This window comes from Drosophila kikkawai, chromosome 2R (assembly GCF_030179895.1).
Source record: "Drosophila kikkawai strain 14028-0561.14 chromosome 2R, DkikHiC1v2, whole genome shotgun sequence".
NCBI classification, from domain to species: domain Eukaryota; kingdom Metazoa; phylum Arthropoda; class Insecta; order Diptera; family Drosophilidae; genus Drosophila; species Drosophila kikkawai.
In genome coordinates, this window is record NC_091729.1 from 17,714,602 (window position 1) to 17,739,833 (window position 25,232).

At 38.6% G+C, this 25,232-nt stretch overlaps 1 protein-coding gene across 1 annotated transcript; it reads right to left on the reverse strand.

Annotated features, from left to right (window-relative positions):
- Positions 1-493: 493 nt before the first annotated feature.
- LOC108084058 (uncharacterized) lies at positions 494-25,028 on the reverse strand. The gene is made up of 13 exons (XM_017180080.3): positions 24,954-25,028; positions 5,471-5,753; positions 5,161-5,407; positions 4,987-5,091; positions 4,362-4,905; positions 4,036-4,302; positions 3,816-3,979; positions 2,269-2,558; positions 1,963-2,209; positions 1,795-1,899; positions 1,195-1,738; positions 863-1,129; positions 494-799 (listed from the first exon to the last, which is right to left on the reverse strand). Exons 2-13 carry the CDS (start codon positions 5,656-5,658, stop codon positions 633-635), a joined length of 3,135 nt encoding a protein of 1,044 aa, XP_017035569.2. The 5' UTR covers positions 5,659-5,753; positions 24,954-25,028; the 3' UTR covers positions 494-632.
- Between the last annotated feature and the right edge of the window lie 204 nt (positions 25,029-25,232).

A 25,232-nucleotide genomic window follows, 5' to 3' on the forward strand; every position in this document is an offset into this window, starting at 1 on the left:
CACCCTCGTCCTCGAGTGTTTGGCGGAGGTTGGAAAAAGTTTTCGAGTGCGTCGGCAGCTTCACTTGGTGCCGACGTTGTCAACTGCAAGGCGACTGCAATTTGCATAAAAATTCATTGGCTTGGCGGCAAGTTGGCAGGCAGGCAGGCAGGTGAGGTAAGGAAAAGAAAGCGCTAAGAGAATTATCCCGAGGATAACAAAATGTTAATGCCTTCTCTAGGAATATTTTTTGGGGAATTTAAATACCAGAAATGATTACGAAAAGTTTTTTATATTTATAGTGGGTTTTGTTAAGTCTAATAAAAGCGTTAAGTTATTAAATCATTTACATTTTTATACAAGAATATTAAATAGTCATTCATGTTTATTATGCTTATAATTTTCATTAAGTAGTACAATCTTTAAAAAATATTTTACTTTAAATAAAGGTGATTTTCTCTATATTAATTTACATTTTATTACATTTGATGTTCTTAGATAGTTTCTCGTTTAATTTGTTGTAAGTAAAAGCTACTGAATTCATTTGTTTATTTATACATAAGTCTGCATATATCCCTTCTGATAAGGACACTCCACCTAATTGGTTCTGGTCAATTGCTTTCCGGGTGTGGTGACAAAAGCTTTTAGAGCAGTTACTGGCGGACCTCCATGTCCAACCAAACACCTCCACTCAGATTGGCGAGGATTAGGGCGGGATCGAGCAGGTTATCCTTGCGAGTCTTGGGGTTGACTTTGACATTGAATTTGCTTATAAGCTCGACGATGGCGGCCTTGACTTGAGCTGTGGCAAAGCGCATACCTATGAAAGTAATAAAAATATTTAATAAACATGATATTTATAAAATGTATAATTTTCACTAACCTAAGCACATGCGAGGGCCATCTCCAAATGCCATGAACACGCCACTATCACGGAGATTTTTGGCAGCATCGGGTTCCATAAATCGTTCAGGCTTATAGGCCAGCGGATCCGGAAAGTATTCCTCATCCATCATGTGGCTGTAATGAGGTATCACCAGGACGGTTCCCTTTTCCACAGTGAAATTGGGGCCATCTTTGTTGGGTAGCTCTATGGGCTCAGTGCAGAGTTTGGAGGTCATAAAGCCAGGAGGAAATAGACGTATAGATTCTGCGGATAAAACAGAAAGGGAAATATGAACTAGAACTATAGGTTATACTCTTAATTTTTCTTACCATTAAGGCAGGCATCTAGGTATGGCAAATCGTTGAGCTTGTCAAAAGGTATATGTCCATCCTGCATATGGGCCAGAATTTCCTCCCTAAGGCGCTCTTGCACAAGCTCATTGCGTCCCAAGGACAAAAGCATGTGCGATATAACGCTGGCCACTGTTTCCAAGCCGTCCAACAGAAAGACCATGGTGTGGGCCAACAGGTGACGAGTGTCCAGGTTCCTCTTCTCACCCAGCTGCATTAGATAATCCAGGAAGTCGGCGCGTTGGAAATCTCCTGTTCCGAGCTGCGCCTTTCGAGATTGTACCGCCGTGGCCATTAATTCAGTGAAGAATTGCTCCACACGATGAGGCACAAAGCGAAGTTTGATCAGGTAACTCAGCGAGGGAAAAGTGTTGACCAGTGCAAAGAGAGCCATGACGGTCCAATGTAGATTAACTAGGTCCTTAACATTGGCCATAACAGGCGTTGGTTTGTCCGTAAAGCTTTCCGAGCTGAGACCCAGAACACAATCGGTGACCATTTCAGAGGAGAAGCGTCGGGTAAACTGTGTAGAAATATTATTAATAAATATCAATGGTATATATGATAATAGTTACATACATCGTTGGCATTAATACCCTCGGGAGATCCCAAGCGTATTTGCTTTTTTAGCCACTCTGTCATTTGCCGGCAAACCTTGTTCGTCACTGGATAGACCGACTTTATCTGTTTGTTAAATAATGGCTTCTTAACTGTCTGATAGATAGTGATGGTTAATAATCAGCTTACCCGAACGCTGGTCATACCAGGGGAAATATCAGCTCTTCGTTGTTTCCACCGTTCGCCGCTAAGAGAGAAAGGATTGTTGGATATCAGAAAGTCCGTCTTTTCGTCGGTCAGTCTGGACAATGCATTGTCTTGGAAGTTCTTGAAGTTGGTTACAAAAACGCGATGAGCCAGCTCCGGACTAACTACTAAGAGTTGAGGTACACGTCCACTGAAAATGCCCACAGCATCGTACTTGTTCTTGTATTCCCTGAGAAAGAGTTTTAAAATTAATATTTGATACCTTATAGGTGCTCTGGAGTTGCTTACTTATATATATCGTTCAGATCGTAGATCATATTTCGCTTCATTGTGTACAGATTGGGATAGTTGCCGGTGAAGATCTTGGGTTTGGGACCAGGCACTCTTCTCTTACGCCAGTAGTTGAAGTTCCATATCATGGAGAGATATAGAAGACCGGTTACGGTGAGGCCCAAGGCCAAGGTAATCAGAATCATCTTCTTCCAGGTGAATCGATCTCCGTTCACTGCGAATTCCAGAGACCGTCTGTGGTAAGCTACGGCCAAATTCTTCCTACTTATACTGGCTGCTAACTTGGCCTAGGTCAGGGTAGAAGCTTTCAGCTTAGCAGTAAAGATAAGGAACCAATACAATACTGATAAATATCATATATGAATTAGCTGAAACCCTTGTACCTTGTCTATTTTCAGACAAGCAAATGTAAGTAATAGTAACAAATTCATGAAATGTTCCTTTTGCTTATCAAAAATGTTTACGTTGACCTCTAGATAATCCTACAAACGTCATTTAACAATTTCACAAACAAAAGCTTTAAGCTTTTAGTAGAGGCAGCACAATGTTGTGAAAATCTATGTTCAAAGATCGATCAATATTGAAGTGTATAAAGATTTTGGTTCCTTTAAATTTTTTAAATTTAAGCCGTAGCTTTATAATTAACTATTTGTTGGTACATTAATGAATTATTAAGTCTTAGTTATAATACGTATACAACTATAAAGAGACAAAATAAATAAATAAATTTGAATAGAAATCAAAGTTCTTTAACAGGGATAATAATATTATTATTAAATATCATAATTATTTGTATTATTATTATTTATTTTCAAATCAACAGTAGAATTAGATTTATTATTGGGCTAAGAAAACTAAGAAAATTTACAAAAAAAAAAATAAAAATACAATTAAAAAATGAACACCCAATTTGATTTGATTTTATTTTACAAGTTTAAGAAATATATATTAGTGAGCTAGTCACAATTTATGATCTCCATACTTGTCCGTCGCTTCTCGGATCCTTTTTAATTATAATCCTTTGTATATATTTAAATATCTGAAGATTAAAGTTAGGAGTCCATTTAATTGCCAAATCGAAAACAGTCTTGAGCTCTTAAAATATTAGTATATTTAGTCTTACTCCTAATCTCAAGGGGACAACAACTCCGAAATCAATCTAAATTTATTTGATTTAATTTTTCAGGTTTTTTTTAACTAGAAGTATTTGAGACACTAATAACACTCATGTCTTCATTTTTCTTCAATAAATCAGAGCTTTATTCAACTGCATCTAATCATGTATCGTGTTTCCTCTGAGCTGAGCAATAAACTTTTTGCTTAAGCCTCAATTAAAAAATGTAAATATATATAAATAAAAATACACTTTCATTTTCTATTCTTCAATAGTATTTTCTTTAATAAATTACAAACCACTAAAAGCATTTACGTAAAAACACCTTGTAATCAAAGAGCAGACACTAAACTGAAGCGATAATATCCCCCCTTTGAAGAAGATCAGCTCCATAGTTTGTGCCTGGTGACTAAAGCTTTAAAAGCATTCATTGGCGGGCATCCATATCCAACCAAATGCCTCCGTTTAGACTGGCAAGGAACAGGGAAGGATCGTACAAGTTGTCCTTGCGGGTTTTGGGATTGACCTTGATATTGAACTGGCTGACAAGCTCCACGATTGCAGCCTTAATTTGAGATTGGGCAAAGCGCATACCTATTGGAATAAACATTATAAGTATAATCCTTAAAAGTTAAAGTACTTGAACTGACCTAAGCAAATACGAGGCCCATCTCCAAATCCCATAAAGATACCACGTTCCCGGAATGTTTTGGCTGCATCGGGCTCCATAAAGCGTTTAGGATTGAAGGCCTTCGGATCGGGGAAGTACTCCTCGTCCATCATATGACAGGAATGGGGAATCACAATAACAGTTCCCTTATCCACAGTGAAATGGGGACCATCCTTGTTGGGTAGCTCTATGGACTCGGTGCAGAGTTTGGAGGTCATAAAGCCGGGAGGGAATAAGCGTATAGATTCTGAGGATAAAATAAAAAATATAGTATGTAATTGATATTATTTAAATAATTTTCTTTACCATTTAAGCAGGCATCCAAGTATGGCAGATCGTTGAGCTTATCATAGGGAATACTTTCATCTTGAATATGTGGCAGAATCTCCTCCCTGAGGCGCTGCTGCACCACCTCATCGCGACCCAGCAATAGAAGCATGTGAGAGAGAACCGCGGCCACCGTTTCAAAGCCATCCAACAGGAAGGTCATGGTGTGGGCCAGCAGGTGACGTGTGTCCAGGTTTCTCTTTTCACCCAACTGCAAAAGATAATCCAGGAAGTCCGTTCGTTGGAAACGACCTGTTGCCTGTTGGGACTTTCGTGATTTCACCGCTGTAGCCATCAGTCCGAGGAAGAAACGCTCTACATGATGGGGAACCATACGCAGCTTGATCAAATGTCCCAAAGAGGGAAAGGTGTTGACCAGAGCGAAGAGCATTAAAAAGGTCCAGTGCGGGTTGAAGAGGTCCTTGATGTGGGCCTTTATAGGTGTAGGCTTGTCCGAGAAACTTTCGGCACTTAGACCCAGAACGCAGTCAGTGACCATTTCGGAGGTGAAGCAGAGGCTCAACTGCAGAGGATTACGTATAGGATATAGTGTGAATAATTAATATTTTATAACAGAAGCAAACGCATCCAACTGAATACCCACATCCTTTGCATGAATTCCCTCGGGGGAGCCCAATCGTATTTGCTTTTTCACCCACTCGGTCATTTGTTGGCACACCTTGTTTGTCACTGGATAGACCGATTTTATCTGTTTGTTAAATAATGGGTTATTAGTTACTATCTGACAGATACCGTATCGATTAATTACACAGCTTACCCTACTGTTGGTCAGACCAGGAGTTATATCAGCCCTGCGTTGTTTCCACTTTTCACCAGTGAGGGAGAAGGGATTATTCGACAGAATGAAGTCACTCTTTTCGTCGGTTAACTTGGACATTTCATTGTCGTGGAAATTCTTAAAATTTGTTACAAAAACACGATGAGCCAGCTCTGGACTAATAACCAAGAGTTGAGGCACACGTCCACTGAATATGCCCACTGCATCGTACTTGTTTTTGTATTCCCTTAGAAAGAGTTCTTAAATTAATATAGGATACCTTATATGTAGGTGCTCTGGTGTTGCTTACACATATATATCGTTCAGATCGTAGATCATATTTCGCTTCATCGTGTACAGATTGGGATAGTTGCCGGTAAAGGTCTTGGGCTTGGGACCCGGCACTCTTCTCTTACGCCAGTAGTTGAAGTTCCATATCATGGAGAGATATAAAAGACCGGCCACAATGAGGCCCAAGGCCAATGTTACCAAAATCATCTTCTTCCAGGTGAATCGATCTCCGTTCGCTGCAAATTCCGGTTAGCGTTTGTGGGAGCCTCGGTTAAATGTGCTCTATTTGTAGTCGCCGCCAGCTGTTTGGTTGTTATAGGTCAAGAAAAAAGCTTCAATCAGCAATAAACAAACAATAAAATACTCGTCGAGGCGGTGTACATTCGATAGATGGAAGGGTATTAGCTTCTTATATAGTTTACTATATGCAAAATGTTAAAAATTATATCAATAAAACATTACATTTCATTATGTTCATAAAGAGATAATATGGTAGCATAAAAAAATATTAAATATTTTATTTGTCGCACATTTAGAAGATCACCTGTAGTTTCTAATAACACACTTGATTCATTAAGCGTAAAGCTCTTTGATAAAGCTCTGTGGCTACGGCAAACATTTGCTAGCGGTGGGGCTATCACTACTTATCAACTCTATCGAATGATTATTTTTTACAATCTTTATCATCAAAAAAGGTTTGCTGTTGAAATCTGGTAAATCCAAATGAAATTCATTCACGAATTTCACAAACAAAAAAGCTTTAAGCTTTCGGCAGAGACAGAAACATTATGTAAATCGGTGCTTGAAGATCGAGAAAGCTTACCACCTTTAATTTTTGGCTTTCTAGAAGAGCTTTGCTATTTTACTTATTTATATTTGGGTCTTATTTTGATCTTTAAAGTCTAAAATGCCATTTTAAAAGTATATTAAACTCCTTGACCATCTTTAAGTACAGCAATAAGAATGCTTAGCAACAAAAAGTGAGCATATTAATCAATTTTATTGGTGGAGATATTGTATACCCCTTAGTGTAAATTTCTGTAGTTGTGAAATAACTTTACAATAGGTATAATAAATATGTTCATTGCGGTTTTTCATAATTTAAACTGAGTTGGAAATAGTAAAGAAATTGAAACTATTATCATAAATTCATAGAGACTTATTCCTAATATTTTTAAGGTATTTCTAATAGACTACATTCCACGGTTATATAAATTAATATATTTTTATACTTAAAAACTGCTAACACCTGAATTTAAATCGAAAGTTTCAATTAGGTTTAGCAGGACGATGAGCTGCTGGTGTGGACAGGTGCTGCAGCGGCGAAGCACTCATGGCCAAAAGCATAATAACCAGAATCACAACATGTGCCACCCACCTACCTTCCCGACGCACAGTAGCGCCTCTCGAACAAAAGCCGTTGCAAAAATCGAAAAAGTCATAATCGCAAAATCGATTTAAACCATAAGAAATCGACAGAGAATTTCCCAAGGATTCCGAATCTTTAACCAAAAAAATTTTCAGATTTTTTTTGAGGAAGATATGAGCATTCAAAGTCGAAATTGTTTTCCGTGTATGCGTCATACAACAAAAAATTGGTAAATTAGTCGACTTTCAGGTAATATTACACAAAAATTACATAACCAATGGTCTTGATTTTTCTTTTAAAAGACAGGTATATTCATTACCTCTTATTCAAATTAAAAAAAAAGGGTAGTTTTGCGTGGGCTTGTACAGGTAAATCGCTACCTGCCAGGTGTCCATTTTTTTCACCTTTTTCTGGCTAAAGTAGTCTATAACTTCTGAAGCTGCCCAGAGCCGGCGACTACACTATGACTACGCACTGCGTGTGTCTTTCCTGAATCAGAATCCGTTTAGAAAGTCTGCGTCCAGCTGCGACTCTGGCATTGCGAAGCAAAACACTGAAACAACTCAGGGTAAAATATACCAAAATACCGACACAATTTCATACAAACCAATAAAAAATACTAACTGTAGCGCTCACGGTTCTGTGGCGGTTAAACTTATAACAAAAAAAAAATTTTTTTTTTCAGTTTTCAAATTATTTTTATTTAAGCAAATACATTAAAATAAAGATAAAAAATTAAATAAAAAATATTTTTAAAAAATTGTCTTCCTTGAAAAAAAAATATTTCTTTACTTTGATATCCTTTAAAAAGGCGAATGAGTGGGCGTGGCAGATTTTCCAATACATATGTTAATTTTACAACAATTACCTGTCAAATGGCGTTTAAATTATTTAGTTATCTTGTTTTGTTCAAAAGTTATGATTTTTGCAACGTTAAATGAGAAAAGGCGCTACTGTGCGACGCCCCTTACATTTCCGTTCCGTTAACAAAGTGCCATTGTGCGGCACGAACAGCGCGGCAACAATAATGGCCAAGTCAAGGGACAGCGGCCAAAATGGCGCACACGCTGCGCTTTACAAGCAAAAACTAGTTGTTTTTTTTTTTTTTGTGTTGGCCAAGGAGTGGACAGCAAACATCCGCCCCAACTTCCCAACACTACTCCCCCTTGTTTCCTGCCTTCCGCAATGCGTGTGTATTTTTCGGTCAGTTTTGTAATTGAATCACGTTTTGTATTAAATAAACTTTTCAAATTATCGAAAAATTGACTTGCACTACAAACGCCCTCGTCCTGCCTAGTTTAATTTACTTGTGTGTGCGTGCCAATACACACAAACACACACACATACAGGCCTGTTGTGCGTGTGTTTTAGCCATTAACATAAAAAAGCGACCTAACTTAAAGTGCTCCCGCTCTCACTCACAGCTTTTTTTTGGTTGGTTTTTTATGCAAAACACTTGACAGCCTCATTAGTATTGAAACGGTCAAAGTTTTTCGAGGCCTCGCCCTTTCTCCCTCTCGAATGTTGCCCTCCTGTTCGCGCATTGACGCGTTCGCACATAAGTATGCTACGATTGTGGGGGAAAAGTGGTGGAAGTGGTGAAAACAGGAATAAGTATTGAATCGAAAATATCGATAATATATCGAAAAATTATATTTAAAGTAAGCTAAAGGAAAAGTTTGTATTTAAATAATTGTGAGTGCCATAATTGTAATAGAGATATTATTCAAACTTATTGCATTGTTTATTAAAACTTATTGTATTGTACAATAAATTATCGATATTATTGCATTGTATATCGAACATATCGCATTTTATATACCTTTTTTAAGAAACTGAATTATGTAATTTAATTTGTGGTTTTTGATTTTTACATCTCTAATTGGCAATGACTGAGGGCATGGGAAATGGAATTATTTCGGCTTCACAGAATTCCACATTCATGGAGGTGTATGTGTGGTTGCATTATCGTTTTGGTTGTAACCGTAATCCCATTGTTTGCGCATAATTGAGATAAAATGAGTTAACAAACAAATGGATTCATTTTTGTGATCACGTGCGGGCAAGGATGACCCTTGGTGCACTTGCTCACTTATTGGGCTCACGGACTGATGTATGTACTTGTTCAGTTGGCAACAACACCACACCGCAAAAAGCCACAAAAACAACAACAAATGGTGGTAATACACAACAATACAACGTCCGAATTCTTTTCATAACATATTTTGCATGCAACGCTGCGTGTCCGGCAAAGCTTGGCGCCATCATTTTCACCCATGCAATGGGTCCCTGTAGCCAGGACCTTACATATATATGTATATCTATATATATATATATATATGTACATGTAAGCCACTCCCACACATACACTCGCGGGGCAACTTGTTTTCGCGCCATTTGCACGCGTCATGAATTTTTCATAAACATTTAAAGGGGATTTCATTACAGCCCTCGCACACATGAAAACAGCAGCCACTCCATACGCGGCGATATATATATTTAAATCGTTCGACTTGCTCTTCCTGAAAAGTTTATACAGTTGGACTTCAGTAAATGTAATTTTCTTACTCGTTTAAATTGAAATTTTTACAATTTTAACTGCTTTTAAAAATGTATTGACTAAATTAAACATTTCTAAACTATATTTAAAGGTTTTCTGGTGTTTTGAGCTCTCTTTAAAGACTGCCTAAAAGTATGCTATGGGGAGTACATATGGGTTTACTTTTCATAGCATAGTTTTAGGCACCCTTTAAGGAGGTATCAAAACACCAGACAACCTTTAAATTTTAGAATTTAGTTAAACGAATTAAAATCTAAAGAGAAATATAAAGAATTTCTATATTCACATCTCATGTATATTTGAAATAAAATTAAAATGTATAATACATTTATAGGTTCTAATTTAAATATAATTTTTCAACTTTGAATTATTATTTTTATTTAGTTTTTTGCTTAGTTAAAGAGGTCTCCCTGTATATTTATAAAGCTCGGTCTCTCTTCAAGTAGCATGTAAATTAAAAATTGAATTCTGTTCACAACATGCGTTTTGCCAACAAGCGAAAACCATGCACTTGTTGTTGTTGTTTTTTGTTTGCCATTGATGCATCATCGTCGTGTGTCCTTCGTCCTGGTACAACCTGGACGTATGCTTACAAAAGACAAATATGTACAAATAAGCCGAGCGGAGGTTATGAGTGCGGTTTTCGAACGGCAATTGCTGCTTCCGAGGCGGAATCGCTGGCAGTTAAATTTGCACGGCCTCCAATGAGATTATTTTTAAGCCATTAAGTAATTAACGTTGAGCGATTTTCCAGTTTGCAACGAGTAGTTTGCCTTGGCGAAGTGATATAATTTTAAACTGCTGTTACTTCAGCAATGATATTTTGGTTTACTTTCGGGGCTTTCGGGGTTTTAAAGCTGCGCCATTAATATTAACTCGCTAGTTATTTATTTAGCAATGTGTTCCTTCGATTATGGTCATTGAGTGCGATTTAAATAATTGCTTTTGTTTTCGCATTTTCATTATTCGTTGTGTACGTAAACTGACCTATTTAGCCAAATTTTGTTTAAGTTAATTATGAAATTATTAGCTGGCTAAAATTGGGCATGCCAGACTATAAATAAAATTACAATTTCGTTTTCTGCTTAATATGCAATTTGCATAATATATTGTTTAATATTGTGGTGCATTGTGTGTGTGTGTTTTAACGAAAAAGAGTTGCCCTTGACAATTTTCACATCAGCCCTGACATGTGGTTCCCGGCGGTGCAGCTGGTCACGCCGACTGACATATCGTGTCAGGGCTTTGGACGCAGTCCATCCAAAGGATGGCCCCATGGAACATGCAATATTTAATTGGGACACTAGGAAAAATATAGTAAAATGCAAGAGGTATTGTTTAAGGATTTGAAAACTCAACAAAACTAAATAAGAAAATATTAAAAAATAAGAATGGATTCAATAAAATTATTAGATTTCTTCCTTGCTTTTAAAAATGTTTTGAAACAATAATAAATCTATAATATGTTTCATATTTTTAGCATATTAAAGTTCATTATTATGTGGACTTTTCTTATTACTAAAAATTAAAAGAATATTTCAATAAGTATTAATAATTTCTTAGATTGAAAGTCATAATTGTCATATCTTTTCAAGAATTATAATATTACAATATTATATATTAAATATTTCTGTTTTTGTGCAGCATTAGAAATGCATCAACATTTCTCTTAATATATAAAAACTTCAAACCGGAATAATTTCAATATTTAAATACACATTTTTGAGGCAGAGGGGAAGGCAATTAGTCTTTTAACTATTACTTCCGCGTCAGCTTCTCACTAATGCACTCGCATTAAATTTTTATGATTATCCTTGGCACTTGGCAAATCTTTTTATCAACCCCGAACACACACACACACAACCTGAGTCATCTTTTAATTACCATCACGTGGCTCCACAAATATTTAACTGCCTGGGCGAAAATGCAAATATTTCTTCCGGTTGCTGCTTAGTGCTCCGTGCTCCGTGCTCCTTCTCCTGTCTCCGTGTTTGTCAGCCAAGATCTTTCGGTGAAAAGTACCCCCAATTTGCAGTTACGAGTCCATGAAAGTGACTCTCTCGCCCCGTTTCATTAAAAATAATAACCAAAAAACCTTCGCCACGTGAAACTATCAACCCCCCGCTGGCTGGCGAATTAAGCGAAATTAGTGGAGGCGGGCCAGGGGGGCGACATTAAATGGGTTTAGCAAATACAAGTACGCACATCAAACTCGGCTTTTGGCCAAACTCCATGGCTGCCTGGGCTGCCTCTGACATTATTCATATTTCATGGTCCCAACGATGGCTGCTGACTGCGACACAAAAAGCGAGGAGAGAACTCAAGTTGCCAAGTACAACAATTATGGTTTCACTCTATTTGCCCTGCACAAGCATGGCTTCCAGTTCACAGAAGGATGGGGGGATACTGCCATTGGGCTTGGAATTGAGGCTGGGTGCTGAAGCTGGGGCTGGGGGGGGGGGATTCCCCCGTTTATGGAGGTGTGTTTGTGCTAGCGATTAGCCTGACGTGTGCATAAAAGCCAGCCTGACATTATAATGCCTTTAGTTTTTATAGCCAACGAGGAGAGGGGCTCTGAGTTCGGTTGGGTTATGGCAAGACCTCTGCCAACATGCACAATTCTTGCATATTTATGCACTTTTAATTGTGTGTTTGTTTGCACGCGTTTGTGTGCTAATTATTGTCTGTTAGCTGGCGCATATGGATTTTAATTAGCGGGCGGTTCACAGATGGCTTCAAAAAGGGTGGCAGATTAGGTGGTTTGTGCGAAGAGAGGAACAATGATTTTTGGCTAATTTGCTGACTTGGTGATATGTAGAGAATAATCTTTTCATGGAAACAAAACATAAGCTATGGAAATACTAATAAATAGATATTTATTCAATGAGAAAATAATTCAAATAAATACAAGAAACACTTTAAATTATAGATTTTTAAATTGTACATTTACTCTAAGGTTTAAAAATAGTTTAATATTTCAGGGGTAGTAGTAACTGCTTTAGCTTTCGACACACAAAAATTTAATTAAAACACAGCACAGCCAATGTCAATCCATTCCTAAACAAACCAGCTCTGAAATGCTTCCTTTTTATTATCCCCAAAACAAATATGCCATATGAGTTTCACATTTTCTACAATTCATGTTTATTTCAAATTTTAAAGCTGCAAAACTAAAACCCTAAACACCACTAAAGAGTCGCCCGAACGATATATATACACCCAACTATTTGGGGTTTTGGCTCTGCTTTTCGATTTCACAGACAAACGCATATCAGAAACGCATATTGAAATGTAATATACAAAATGTAACTAAAATGTTTTGAAAGACAGCCAAAAACACGAAAAATACAAAAGGACCCAGGCACCACCACCACATGGAAGGAAAAGGGTGAGTCAAAAGGCAGCGTTTATTTCATCGTCTAAATGGAGTGCAACGAATAGGGCTGGGGCCCGATGCCATTTGTTAAGTGCAAGTTCAATAGCATTAAGAGTGCAACACAAATAACCATAAATTCGGAAAAGCTGCAAATTTTGCATATTTTTGCAAGTCGCCCTCGCCAGAAAGGAGAATGGAGTTATAAATGCACAGAAAAACAGAAAAATACAAATTGAAGGAGGAATTTAGAGGAATTTCTACTGCAAATATAGTAAGTAGTAAATATACTAATTAAATAAACAGGCTGCATAAGAGTACGACCTGAAATATTTGTATTTTTATTTTTAAAAACTTTTTATAACCCAAAGCAAGATAGATATTTTCAAGATTTTATTATTAATTTACTTTTCTTTGTTTCGTTTTTATTCTAAGTGTATTGCAGCCTGTGATTGGTAAGCCAAAAAAATATATAAAAATTGCGTTTACCCCGACGCAGGGCAGCTGGAGTGGCATTTGTGTTTGCCAATGCCGTTTTCAAATAGATTACGTATACGCCCGGTGGGCACTGCGTTCAATGCTCTTTTTCGTGTGATTTATTGGGGCGCCTCGATGTCCACACGGCCATCGGCCGGCCGGACGGCCAGTCAAGGAATTTCTAGCCGACTTCCTTAAGTTATTTCAATATTTACACTCGTGTAACATATGGCCAGATGGATGGGGGCGGCGGCGGCACGATAAATGGCCAGGCCAACCACAATGATTTACTGCCCCAGTCTCAGGATATACATATATATATGTAACATATATATGCTTATATATGGGAGGGGAGGATGTAAACGCACCTTTGTGTGTGGCAAAATGTTGCTATATTTCTATTTTCTACTCAAAACCGCATTTATATTTATTACTTTGGCATAAATCTTGTCGCATTTTCACATTTGTGTCGAATTTGTCGAGTTCGCATGTGTTTATGTATTCACATAAGAGCAGCAGCAAGAGCAGGAGCAGCAGGAGCAGCAGCTCCTGGCCAGGAACAAGGAGCTCCTCCCCATGGCTATCGGCACGTTCGCAGTTTTTGCCATTATTCCTCGTGTAGGTAAACAATAAACTGACCCGCAAGTTCTCGGGTCAACGGGCAAACGTCTGCACCTGATGTGAGTTTCCTTCTTCAGTTCACCAGGAGGGGAAAGTGCGAAATATATGGCGTGTTTTTCTTTCGTTATTGTACACGAAATGAAGTGTACATAATTTGGCATCGCATATTGAGTTGCATAAATTTAGTACGGTGTTCCAATAAAACCATTGTAGTTGTCAAATACAAAAGAGAGGGCGGTGTGTGGAATTTTTATGTAGCCCAGGAATACGAAGGTCAATGGGAAAGTCGTTCAGTGAATGAGAAGCACTAAATATTTGCTGTTGACACTTTTTCCTGGTAATTGTTTTCTTTATGGGATGCATTTACCAAATTATATGGAGTACGATTTAAGCCAAGGCAGAGAGGGTTTTGGGAAAAACTAAACATTAGACGTGAGTCCTGCATTTTTGAACAAATTTAAGACACTTTAATGGACATTATTTGTAAACCAAGCTTGTCTTACCGTGACTATTATTTGGCAATGTCCCCAGAAGTGTTTTCATTGTCCAGCAAGCATACCTTTAAATTAGTAAACACAACCTCATGACAAGACACTTAAATAAACTATTTCAATTATGTAATAAAGCAAATGAAAAACAATTTCAATTTAATTGCTTGACACGTGCATGCAGGGAGTGTTAAATTTCTCGTTATAATTTCGTATGTCGACCAAATCAACTGCCAGTCAAATTGTCAAAATATTTGTGCAAAAAGTGTTTGGCCAAAATGTCACATACACACACACACCACACAGCCAGGAAAGAAAAATGCCAACTATTCCTCCTTTCTGACCATGACATGGCCTGTCAAATATGTAAATTTTGTCTACCAACTAAAAACTGGTTGGGTTTTTGAAGCTTGAACGTTTTGAAGTGTGGAAATGTAGAAATTGTTGGACAATTATACGGAATTGATTATGGCGTGTCTATGCAGTTTTCGGGCACTATTAATGCATGTTAAACAAACAATTGACGATATTAGTAACATAAACTGGCCGCATGAAGAAGCATTTGTTACGGAAAAGCAGAAACTTTGAAATCAATTTGGTTTGCGTCAGAGGAGTTCACAACAAGAATATCAGGCCAAAGTTAAAATTGTGTCAGCCGGAGGACAGGCAAATTGCCTAACCTCCAAGGGTGTGGCATTATGGCCAAGAAGGTTCTGGGTGGGCTCAAAGTGGCAGGGCAGAGGGGCGTTTTCGGTTCGCTGGCTCTGCTCAAAAATAACAAACTTATTGTTTAGATTTTGCCAATGACAGTTTTCCATGGCCTTTTGTGTGCATCGAAGTAAAAGTAAAGCATAACACACAGGCAGGCAGGCAGCCAGCCAGCAGCCAGAAAATACGACCTCCAGTTTTAGCATCATGGCAACTGGCAGCCTTGGCTCTGCCTCGAGATCCGGAATAAGAACGAGAACGGGAACCATAACCAGATCCTAACCGCTTCCTACAAAAAATCTCAGCACAAAATGTGACTAAATGCAAACAATTGAAAACTGTCAATGTGGGTGGCTGGCTGACGAACGGGAACTCAGATGCAATTGGATGTGGCAACAATCGAAGTAAAAAAATCGAGGGATATTCAGATAGTTTTACGGTGGCTGCGGCAATATTGTTACTGGTCTTGAAGCCCTTAACTGCAGTTATTAAAGTTAACCACAGAATTTATAATATTCTTAGATGATAACTTAGATATACTCATAAAAATATCACATATGAAATAGCAGAAACATCCAAAGAAATCTATGGCCAGCAGCCATTACTTCATTCCAAGGATGCTAAAACCAGTTGGGAATTATATGTATGTGCGGCATTTTATTTATTTATTTCTAAATATTTTACCTTTACGGTTTCCTTAATTAAATAAACCCAAATAGAGGCAATAATTGCCAGTCTATTGGATAATAAGTTCCAAGGCTGGAACGAACTTAACTTGTTGGACACCCACAACCACGCCCCAAAAGCCCGGCCACGCCTCCCGGCACACCCACATCAGGACGCCACCCCATTGGAAACTAAGGACTGGGGTGTAAGGACTAAGGACCGTGTGGACTGCCGAGCAGCGTCACTCAAACACACTCCCTTCGCACAGACTCTAATTTGATCAGACTCAATCCAAGAGTGAGTGCCCGGGGTAGTGACTCCTCGGCAGTGACATGACTGCTGGCTGGCGTCCTCGTGGCATACCTTTTGGCATTTGAAAGCTGTTTGCCAGTGCGACAGCTGCTGTCGCATATTCCGTCACTTTGTTATTAACTGCGTTGCCCTTTTATTTCTTTTATTCCTTTCTCAAAGGATGTCGTGGGGGGCCAAATTCTCGTATAATTCAGCGCAAGTTGAGGGAGGACCTGTCAGGATGCCACGACAGATGACAGGATGGATTCCGCGTGTCTCCGTGGCTGCCACAAATAAACTAATCTAATGGCAATTTGCATTTGATTGCGAATTGGATTTGATTTGGACGTTGCGCGCGGAAAGTTCCATTCCGGTTTGCTTTGGGAGAGAGAATTAAAAAACCATTGCCAGATCAACTTCTCTGCGGTTCCCCGTCCACATGCAGTTTTTGGTCCACTTGCTGCCGCAGCAACCGAAGGACTTCAACTCGATGTAACACGCTTTCCGAACTTTTCGCCGCATTCAGTTGGTATCAGTTTGGGTTTCGCTCAGTATATTTGGGCACTCAGTAAACTTACTATACTTGGAAATAGATATGGCCAAAAGTGATTTTTTCTATAGCAATATTGGATTAAAAATCAATTCAAATCTTGGCCTAAGTTTATACATTTCCAATTTTATCAATCTCTTTAAGTTTATTTATTATTTTATTTTTTTAATGATACCTTTTTATTCCTTGTGTACATCTTTACTCAGAACTCAGTTCTGGTTCTTGCTAGATAACTAAATCCAGCTGCCGTTCCACCCACAACATCCGTCATCGCATAATGGCACACTTTCCGTTTCCGTTTTTGGCCCAAAAACAAAATGACGCTCGGCTGTCATTGGGGCCTCGTCATCAATAGCTCAAACGGAATAATTTTAATTGCGGGAACAACCAACAATGGCAAACAAATTGCGAGTACAGAGACAGTGCCCAGTGCCAGTGCCAGTAAACCTCGTTGCCAACACTTCCGCCGGCACTTGGCCAGAAGCTAGTTGGCTTCTGGTCAGCACTTCTCTGCGCTCCAACAATTTTAATTGTAACTTTTGCTGCCAACTGCAAGGAAAACAGGCAGTAAACAGCCTTTGCTCATTGCGGCTTTGACCAAAAGTTGTGTCTTTAAGCGAATATATACTCAATATTTGCATTTGAACTTTAGTTTTTTTTTAATTTGAAATGTACAAGGTGAGAGGCAGTAAGTGAATTACCACTATAGCTTATTAGGCTTTAGATGTTCTTTATAGATCCATAGAAAAATAATGTTTTCCCAGAATTAAAATGAGAATAATAATTAACAAAAACATGGTTCTATGTCTTGCTATATTGTGGCTGTTATCTGTGGTTTAATTTATTTAAATTCTTTTTTAATATCTTTTAATTTAAGTAATTCTCTTTGTGGTTTAACAGAAATTGGGCTACACTTACATCTGAAAGTAGTTAATAATGTCATTAAATATTTTAATATATTTTAGAATGTTTGGTTCTGTATTTTAAGATTCCATTTCTTTTATGTAGAATTTTCTTTTCTCACAATCGCCTGCTGTTGTGGCCTCCTGCTTAGAGCATTTTATGAGGCTGACTATCAACACAGACATTTATCGGATGACACATTTTTTTTTGCTCCTGCTACTGGCGATCGGCAAATTTGCGGCTTTGCTTTCTTGTGTCAATTATTTAGCTGCTTTTTCCGCCGGCTGGCCTCTGCTGATTTTAATTGAACCTCATATACAAAGCAGGGCCTCCGTATTGTGCTCCCAGGCTGCTCCCGGCCGGCCGCTGGAGCTGGAGCTCTCGAACCCAGATTACGATACGATGCCGATGTCGATGCTGTTTCTACTCGTCGTCGTATCAGGCACTTTTATCGCCGGCCACATCTGCACCAAATAAAATAATTGAACGTTTTGGCGATAAGCATCGGCAGGAGCAGCAGTAGCAGCATCAGCAGCAGCAGCAGCAGCAGCTCCTCTAGAGAAGCGCTCCAAACGAGGCAGGCTTCTTGGCCAAGCTGGCTGGCTTCGTGTACAGAAAATGTCATGTTTACAGACCGCACTCAGCCGATTTGTGTCAAAGTTGAGTTTAGTATCTATAAAATTATATAATACACTTCCTGATTTCATTTTTTTTGTTGCCATGAAAAATCTAGTTCAGTGTCCGCAGGTTCGGCCACTGTGTGCACTCGCTTTCCCCTTGTGTTTTTACAAGCTCTCTGCCGCATTGTTTGACTTTGGCCCTATGCTGGGACAGAGTCTGGGACTGGGACTGGACTTGACTTCATCCCAATCCAGGTTCCAGTCCCCTGCTCAGGCCTTGGCCATTGTTTTGCTTTTTTGTTAAACCTGCTGGGCAAGTTAATATGGTTACATGGTCGCCACAAGGTGGTGGTGAGCCGCGATTCATAGTACGAGAACTAGGAATTTGCTTTAACAATCGATGCCATTTAGTTACCTTAAGTAGTACCGATTAATTAACACTAATTTGTGGAATAAAAGAAGAAGAAAAGGTAAGAGGTAATTAAGGAAATTATAAGCTGGAAGATTGCTAAAGTTTGCTATAAAATATGGAATTTATGTAAGATAGAAAATAAGTAATTGCAAATGTTTTCTGGCAAATCACTAAATTGAAAAATATAAAGATAAAATCAGGCACTTGAAAGGAACTCATTTAAATTAATTTAAAAATATTTATAAATATGTATATGTATTTAATTCTATATTTTTAAAGTGAATTTTAAGTGCAGGGTATTGTTTTTAATAATTTAATTAATAATTTCATTTCAACCGCTTAATTTAAAATGGTTTTTAGTGAAGAGCTCCTTGGGTTTTATAATGACAATAAGCTTGCTTTCAGCTGTTTCGCCTTTACTGCCCCTTAAATATGGGCGGGGTTATTCTCCAGATCTCAACGATGTGCCGATAAATGCTACTCGGTTAATAAATAACCGCCCGAGGTGGAAAGGAAGCTACTGCATCTGACTAAGTTGACTTGGCCTGGCCCTCTTTTGCTCTGGATTTTGATTAACCGTTGTCATGGCCGGCACGAGCTCCTTGGCCGCCTGATGGCTCTTCTCGATTTCCCCCTGCTGCAAATTACTTATGCATTATAATAGCTTTGAATTTCGGCTTAAGAAGGGCTTTAAGTATATTATATCTTTAAATATATGTATATACAGATGTGTGTGTGTAAATACAAGAGCTGCTGAAGAGCCAGGGCGCAAGCTCGTTTATCTTGATGCGGACGCATCCTCTTCATCTGCTGCTGGTCAGACTGGAGAAGCGATTTTTCAACAGCGGCGCGTTATGCTGTCTTCATTGTGGCATTATCTCGACTCCTTCTCTGCCTTTGTTTCCTTTCCTCCAGTTTTTTTGTTTATTTTTGTATTTTTTTTTCTCTGTTTCGGTTGCATCCGTCAGCGAAGCTGCGACTGATAAGGAAAACGCTGCGAAGCTGCTACCATTTTTGCATTGTACGCTAAAATATTTCTCGTGTAAGGGACTCTGATTTGGCCAGTCGATGGGGATTCCGCTTTTGCTCCTCTCGAATTAAGTCGGCAGCAGCACCAAAGGGTAGATCTTCCATGGCGATAACATTATGTATACGCCGCCGCGTCTTCCTGTATTTGTGTATTCACCTCTCTCTCCGCAGAGCCTGTGAATTATTTTTGACAACTCTCTGGTCATCGATTAAGCAGCTTAAGGCTTATCAGCCAAGCGGCTGTCGGTTGCTTTCCAAAAAAAATAAAGAAAAAACTTAAACAAAAAAGGAGAGCAATCGAAGGGTCTTGGGTGACTGACCCCAAATCCATAAGCTTAAGCCCTTGCCAAATGCAGACGGCTGAGTAAATATGGCCTGGAATTTGGGGAAAATCAACAAGATAATGTTTTGGGAAGATTGAGGAATTAAAAATATATATATTTAAAGGGGAATGATAACGTTTTTTGCATTTCTTCAGAATTTCATAGGGCATATAAGTAATATTATCTGTTTTCCAATTAAATATGAATGCAAAAATATCATATTATTTTCCATAATTTCAATTACTATTTTATCATTATAGTTTCCATTTTCTTGACTCGTTATACCTAATAACATTTTGACAAACGATTCTCATTAAAAGCAAGTCACAAATTACAAGACCCGTAACCTTTTGCCTGAAGTAAACCCCATTCCTGAGCTTGGCAGCTGCATGGGCCCAACTTCAAAGATCGCAATCAGAATCAATTAATACAAGCGACTTTGTAAGGCTTTTTGCTTCAACTACCACCGACCACCACAAATGCCAAGTTCAAATGGATTGGCATGGAGCAGCTCCCAGCTAAACGATTTATTAATGCAAAACTGTCTATCGCTGTTGATGCGGTTGTGGTTTGATTCGCTTTTTTGTTTGTTTAATTGAAATGAATTCATTAAGCCTTTGATTTGCCTTGCAAATGGCTTGCTGGCATGGGATATATCATGGATCATGGAGCTCTGGGACTCCAACTCCAACTCTATCGACTGCTCCTTTCGACCAGCTTTACCTTTTGGCGTCTCTTTGGACCCGGCTAATGTCTAATGGCTGATGGGTGATGGGAGCACATCAAAGCGCGGCCAGCTCTGCAATAATTTAACTTGAATAAAATATATACGAAAATTAAGTGCAGCAACAGTTGCTCCAGTTCCAGTTCCAGTAACCATTTCCATTTCTTGGCAAGTCGCAACTGTTGCACGTTTTGCATGTCAGGAAAATTGCTTCATTTGTGTCCGCGCGAATGTTAACAAGGAACATGATAAAGCGAGCGGACATAATGAGAGTGAATGACTTGGAGGGCTTCACCCTTTTGGGCTTAGCCTGGTCAACGGGTTACCCAGCCAGCATGGCTAAAACAAAAAGTGAGCCAAAAAAGAACTGGCAGAGGTTTTGCACATTTTAATTATTTCTAGAGGCAGTTGAAAAAGTTGTAACTTGTTTTGTCAATGGAATGAAATGTAGGATACCCCTTGGTCCTTAATTATTATTAATTTTTATTAAAATTAACTTATTTTAATTATAAAATTAGAACATTTATATGATTAAGTAACTGCATTTAATGGGTACTAAATGTTCTCTCAGCTTAAGGTATTTGCCTGCTTGAAACGGACTCAAAAGGACTTCCAAAAACTGTGTCAAGTTTGATGGAAACTATTCCCGGCACTCAAAAAGTTTTCAATTTTCCTGCTGCAACAACAACAATGGAGTTACCAACTCGTTATGACTACGTGACCGCCCCACAAAACCAAACTTTTGGCTAAGAATTCTGGTCGTGCGTCAAATTAAAACTACTTCTCACTCAACCGGCACTCATTGGGCGGCTGATGGAATCGAGATGGGCTAATGGCACGTGCTTATCGGGCATATCGGCTGGCATTATGTCAACCATCGAGTATCCATCGATGCGACGATGAGATAAGTGTGCTATAAAAATTGAATTTGCACTTGAGATCCATCCGGAGCCGTGAGCATTGTATTCATGAGCTAAAATTTGCTGAAGCCAAAGCCTCGAGGGTAGGCTAAATGCTTGGCCAACAAACTCTCGAGTTATATAAAGATGCAGGGCAATTATGCAATTGTTTGTGCAGCAAATAAAATTCAGCCAAGTATTCGGGCGGAAACTTTCAGAGTGCACTGTGAAAATTATTATAATTATAATATAAAAAATATAAAAAAATTAAAACAGTAATATTTCAAAAGGCAATGGTTATTAGAAATAAATTATTAATATATTTAAATATTTGGAATGATTATTGATTTTTATGCATACATTAAATAAAGCTTTATTAATTTTAGTTTATGAATTAAAACTTTATTTACCTAAAATTAATTGGAAAATAATTTTTTAAAATTTTTGAAAGTTAGAAATAAAACATTACAAACCCTAGAAACAAACCCAAATATTAACAAAATTAATTCCAATATTCTTATATAATTTTTATATACAGAATTACTTTTCTCTCAGTGTTTTGCTGAGATAAAAAGACAGTGTATTCTGGCGGACTAAAAACTCCAAATCGATATGCAAATAAATGGATGAGGCGTACACACAAATCGCAAAAACGAGCAGAGCTGCCACGCCTCCCTTTGGCTCCTTGGGCCTGGCCTCCTCTGCTTTAGCCACAAAAAAGCACACAAAGCAAAAAACCAAATAAAAAAAAAAAAAATAAACTAAAAAATAAAGAAGAAGCCGTTTTGACCAAATTCGTCGACGCTGGGACCTGCATTCGGCCAGATTCCGAGATCCCAGATCCAACTTTCAGCTCGCTCTGGTGGTCTCCTCCGTGCCGCTGCAATTGCTATTGCTACCAATTGTGCATGCAATTTATTTTTAAAGAAATAATTGCTTTGCCGCATGTTGCCTGCTGCCGCTGAGCTGCCTGCGATTATGCAAATATTAGTAGACCGTCGCCCGTTTTTGCTGCTCTTTTCCGTCCTATATAATAATAAAGAACGAATGAACGGCAAGTGAAAGACGACGACTTGGCCGGTGTTTGCATATAATCTAATTTGAATTTGAATATGCCACACACACACACAGTTGGCAGTGGCAAGTCTGGGATTTCATTTGGCCTTCCGAACGACACTTTTCGCATAAATCAATTATTGGTCCAAACAATTTACATTTCCACACTTTGGTTTCTCGGGCGAGACTATTTATGACACAGCCCGAAAGTATGCCACAGCCTGCAATAAAGCTTAGTTCTAAATTCATAATTCATAAGCCAAAAAGAGGAGGAGTTGCCCCGAATTATAGTAAGACATGCCACACGAAGACAGCTCGAATTAAAGGGAATGTCTAAGCGAAATTTCTGAGCTTCATTTTTGGTTTCTCAGCAAGCAGCTTAATTTTCTTTAAGTTGAATTAATATCTCTGCACTTTTGCTGCAATTTATTATTAATTTTTAAGAAGGCAGACACCAAGCTAATTGTCAGAGCTTGATTTTTGGATCATCAGTTTGATTTTAAGGAGAAATTCCCTTTTCAAGTTATTCCTGGACATTTCCCTGGTTTTATTTCCACCAAATTCCCATTGAGTTCTCTTTTGAGCTTTCCCCGTAAATAACTGATTGATAGGAATCGCTGAATCTGAAATACAAACCCATTTCATTTGAGTCCAGTTCCACGAATCGCAGTCCGAGTCCAAGTACACTCCCTCCACAAATGGCAAGAGCAAACATTTTGTGGCCAGCCCGCAACTTTCAGCAAGAACTTAAAAACACGCCAATTCGTTTATTTTATTCGAGTTTGATGCTGTTTTTTTGGAGTTGGTTAATGAAAGTGCCAGTAAATGAAATTGGCATCACGTTATCCGAAGGTTTCTGTTCCTGCGAAGAGGTGCCTCTTGCCCAGTGCCTGTATGTGGGTCCCGCAAAAGTTTATCTTATAAAGCAACAACAAGCACTTAAGTGTTATATGCCACCGTATTACAAATGCCGGCCCTCAAAATCGGAATGGGAATGGGACTCAGTATGGGTTGGGTTGGGTTGTGATGGTTGGGGTCTGTATTTTTCGCTCCCAAAAGGCAACGCAGCATAAATAAAGAAAGCTGATAAGAAGGACGGGGCCAAGGACCAGAGAAATTGCTACAGAGAAAGAAAATATTTATAATATTGTTAAGAAATAAGGACCACAGAAGTTGCTACAGAGTAAGAAAGTATCTATTATACAGTTTAAGAATAAGGTTTTTTATATATTAAATATTAAATTAAAGTATAAGACTTTAGTTACGTACTTATTGAACCATTAATGGCATTTTTTAACTTATAGAAATAATTGTAATTTGTTAATTAAATTATTTCTATTGACTTTTCATCTAAATCCATAAGATAAAGTCATATATTTTGAAGAAACATTTGAAATACTATAAATTTCCCTTACTATTTCTCTCTCTGCACCCGCATGTGAGAAGACTTTGAGTTCAAGAGACCGAGTTCAAGTCCGAGCTCAAGACCAAGGTGGAATAAAATCCAAAAATTGAATGCTGGCCAGGTGACAGGCAGCGTTATTCCCCCCACAGGTGCAAATCGGGGCCCCATATTAGCAATTGCCTGGGGGCCCAAACATTTTGACATGGGTTGTGGTGGCCCCGGTGATGGTGTAGGTGAAAATGGATTCTTCGCGTGGCTTGGTTCTTCCCGCAAACTGGGTGTTGCACCCATGTCAGGTCCTCACCGACAACTGGCGTTACCTTTCCTGGGAAGGAGAAAGAAAGTCTCGCCAGTCGCAAATCATAACATATCATATCGCGTCATATCGCGGAATAATTTTTAATGAGTGCCGGCACCACCGCCAAATTGTATTTCCGTTTCGTTCATTATTTTTTTGGCAATTCCCTTATCGGTTGCACGTTTATGCATTCGTTTCATTCCCCATTCTGGGCTGGAACTTATCAAGGAAGCGTCATTGTCTGTCCGTCTCTGTCAGGGTGTGTTTACGATGTGTTTGCCACAAAAATAAAAGGAAATGTATAAACAAAATAAAGAGAAATATAAGAGGGAAGATTTTTTGGAGAAAAGAAGGGTTTTAAGACCGAATGGGGAATACTCTTGAGGTTTACCAGAGATTGTGAAACGTACATAAGGTATTCAGAGTATTCAGGTATTCAGAATATCACCTTAGGACATCTAGAACAATAGGTATAAACCCCGCCAATTAGCAGCTGCGACCATCATTGGCTTGCACACACTTTGGCCTGTTTGACCAGTTGCAAGTCGGCTGTGGCAAAGCCACTTCCGTCACATAATAAATTCATAACAAATCACACGGACGCAAACACACATACGAGCTTACTTGGGGCAGAACATGCGACATTATAATGCCACATTATGTTGCCAGTGCGTGAAAGAACCGTACATCCGGACACCGTGGCGGCAATAAATCAAAAATCCATACTCACACATGCAATATGCGGCCTAAGCCCCGTATCCAGCTTTATATCTTGCTCCTTCTCCCGCTTCCCCAGCTCCCCAGGGCCTGTGTGCTGCGTGTATCTGCTATTCGAAAAATTATTACACTTGACATGATGGAATATGCTGCTGAGTACCAGTTCCAGAGATGCCACCAGTCCATGTAGTTGCGACTGGACTCTGCGGACAATTCTTGTTATCCGTTTATATACTATGTTGCAGGTCTTATAAAGGTAAATAAAAATATTTGTAAAAATAATAGTAGTATT

Excerpts from the sequence above, each read along its gene's own strand:
- LOC108084058 (XM_017180080.3), bottom strand. The coding sequence starts at position 5,658 with ATGATTTTGGTAACATTGGCCTTGGGCCTCATTGTGGCCGGTCTTTTA. Across the intron at positions 5,092-5,160 it reads CTGGTCTGACCAACAGTAGG|ATAAAATCGGTCTATCCAGT; the intron begins GTAAGCTGTGTA and ends TTTAACAAACAG. Across the intron at positions 1,739-1,794 it reads AGGGTATTAATGCCAACGAT|TTTACCCGACGCTTCTCCTC; the intron begins GTATGTAACTAT and ends ATTTCTACACAG.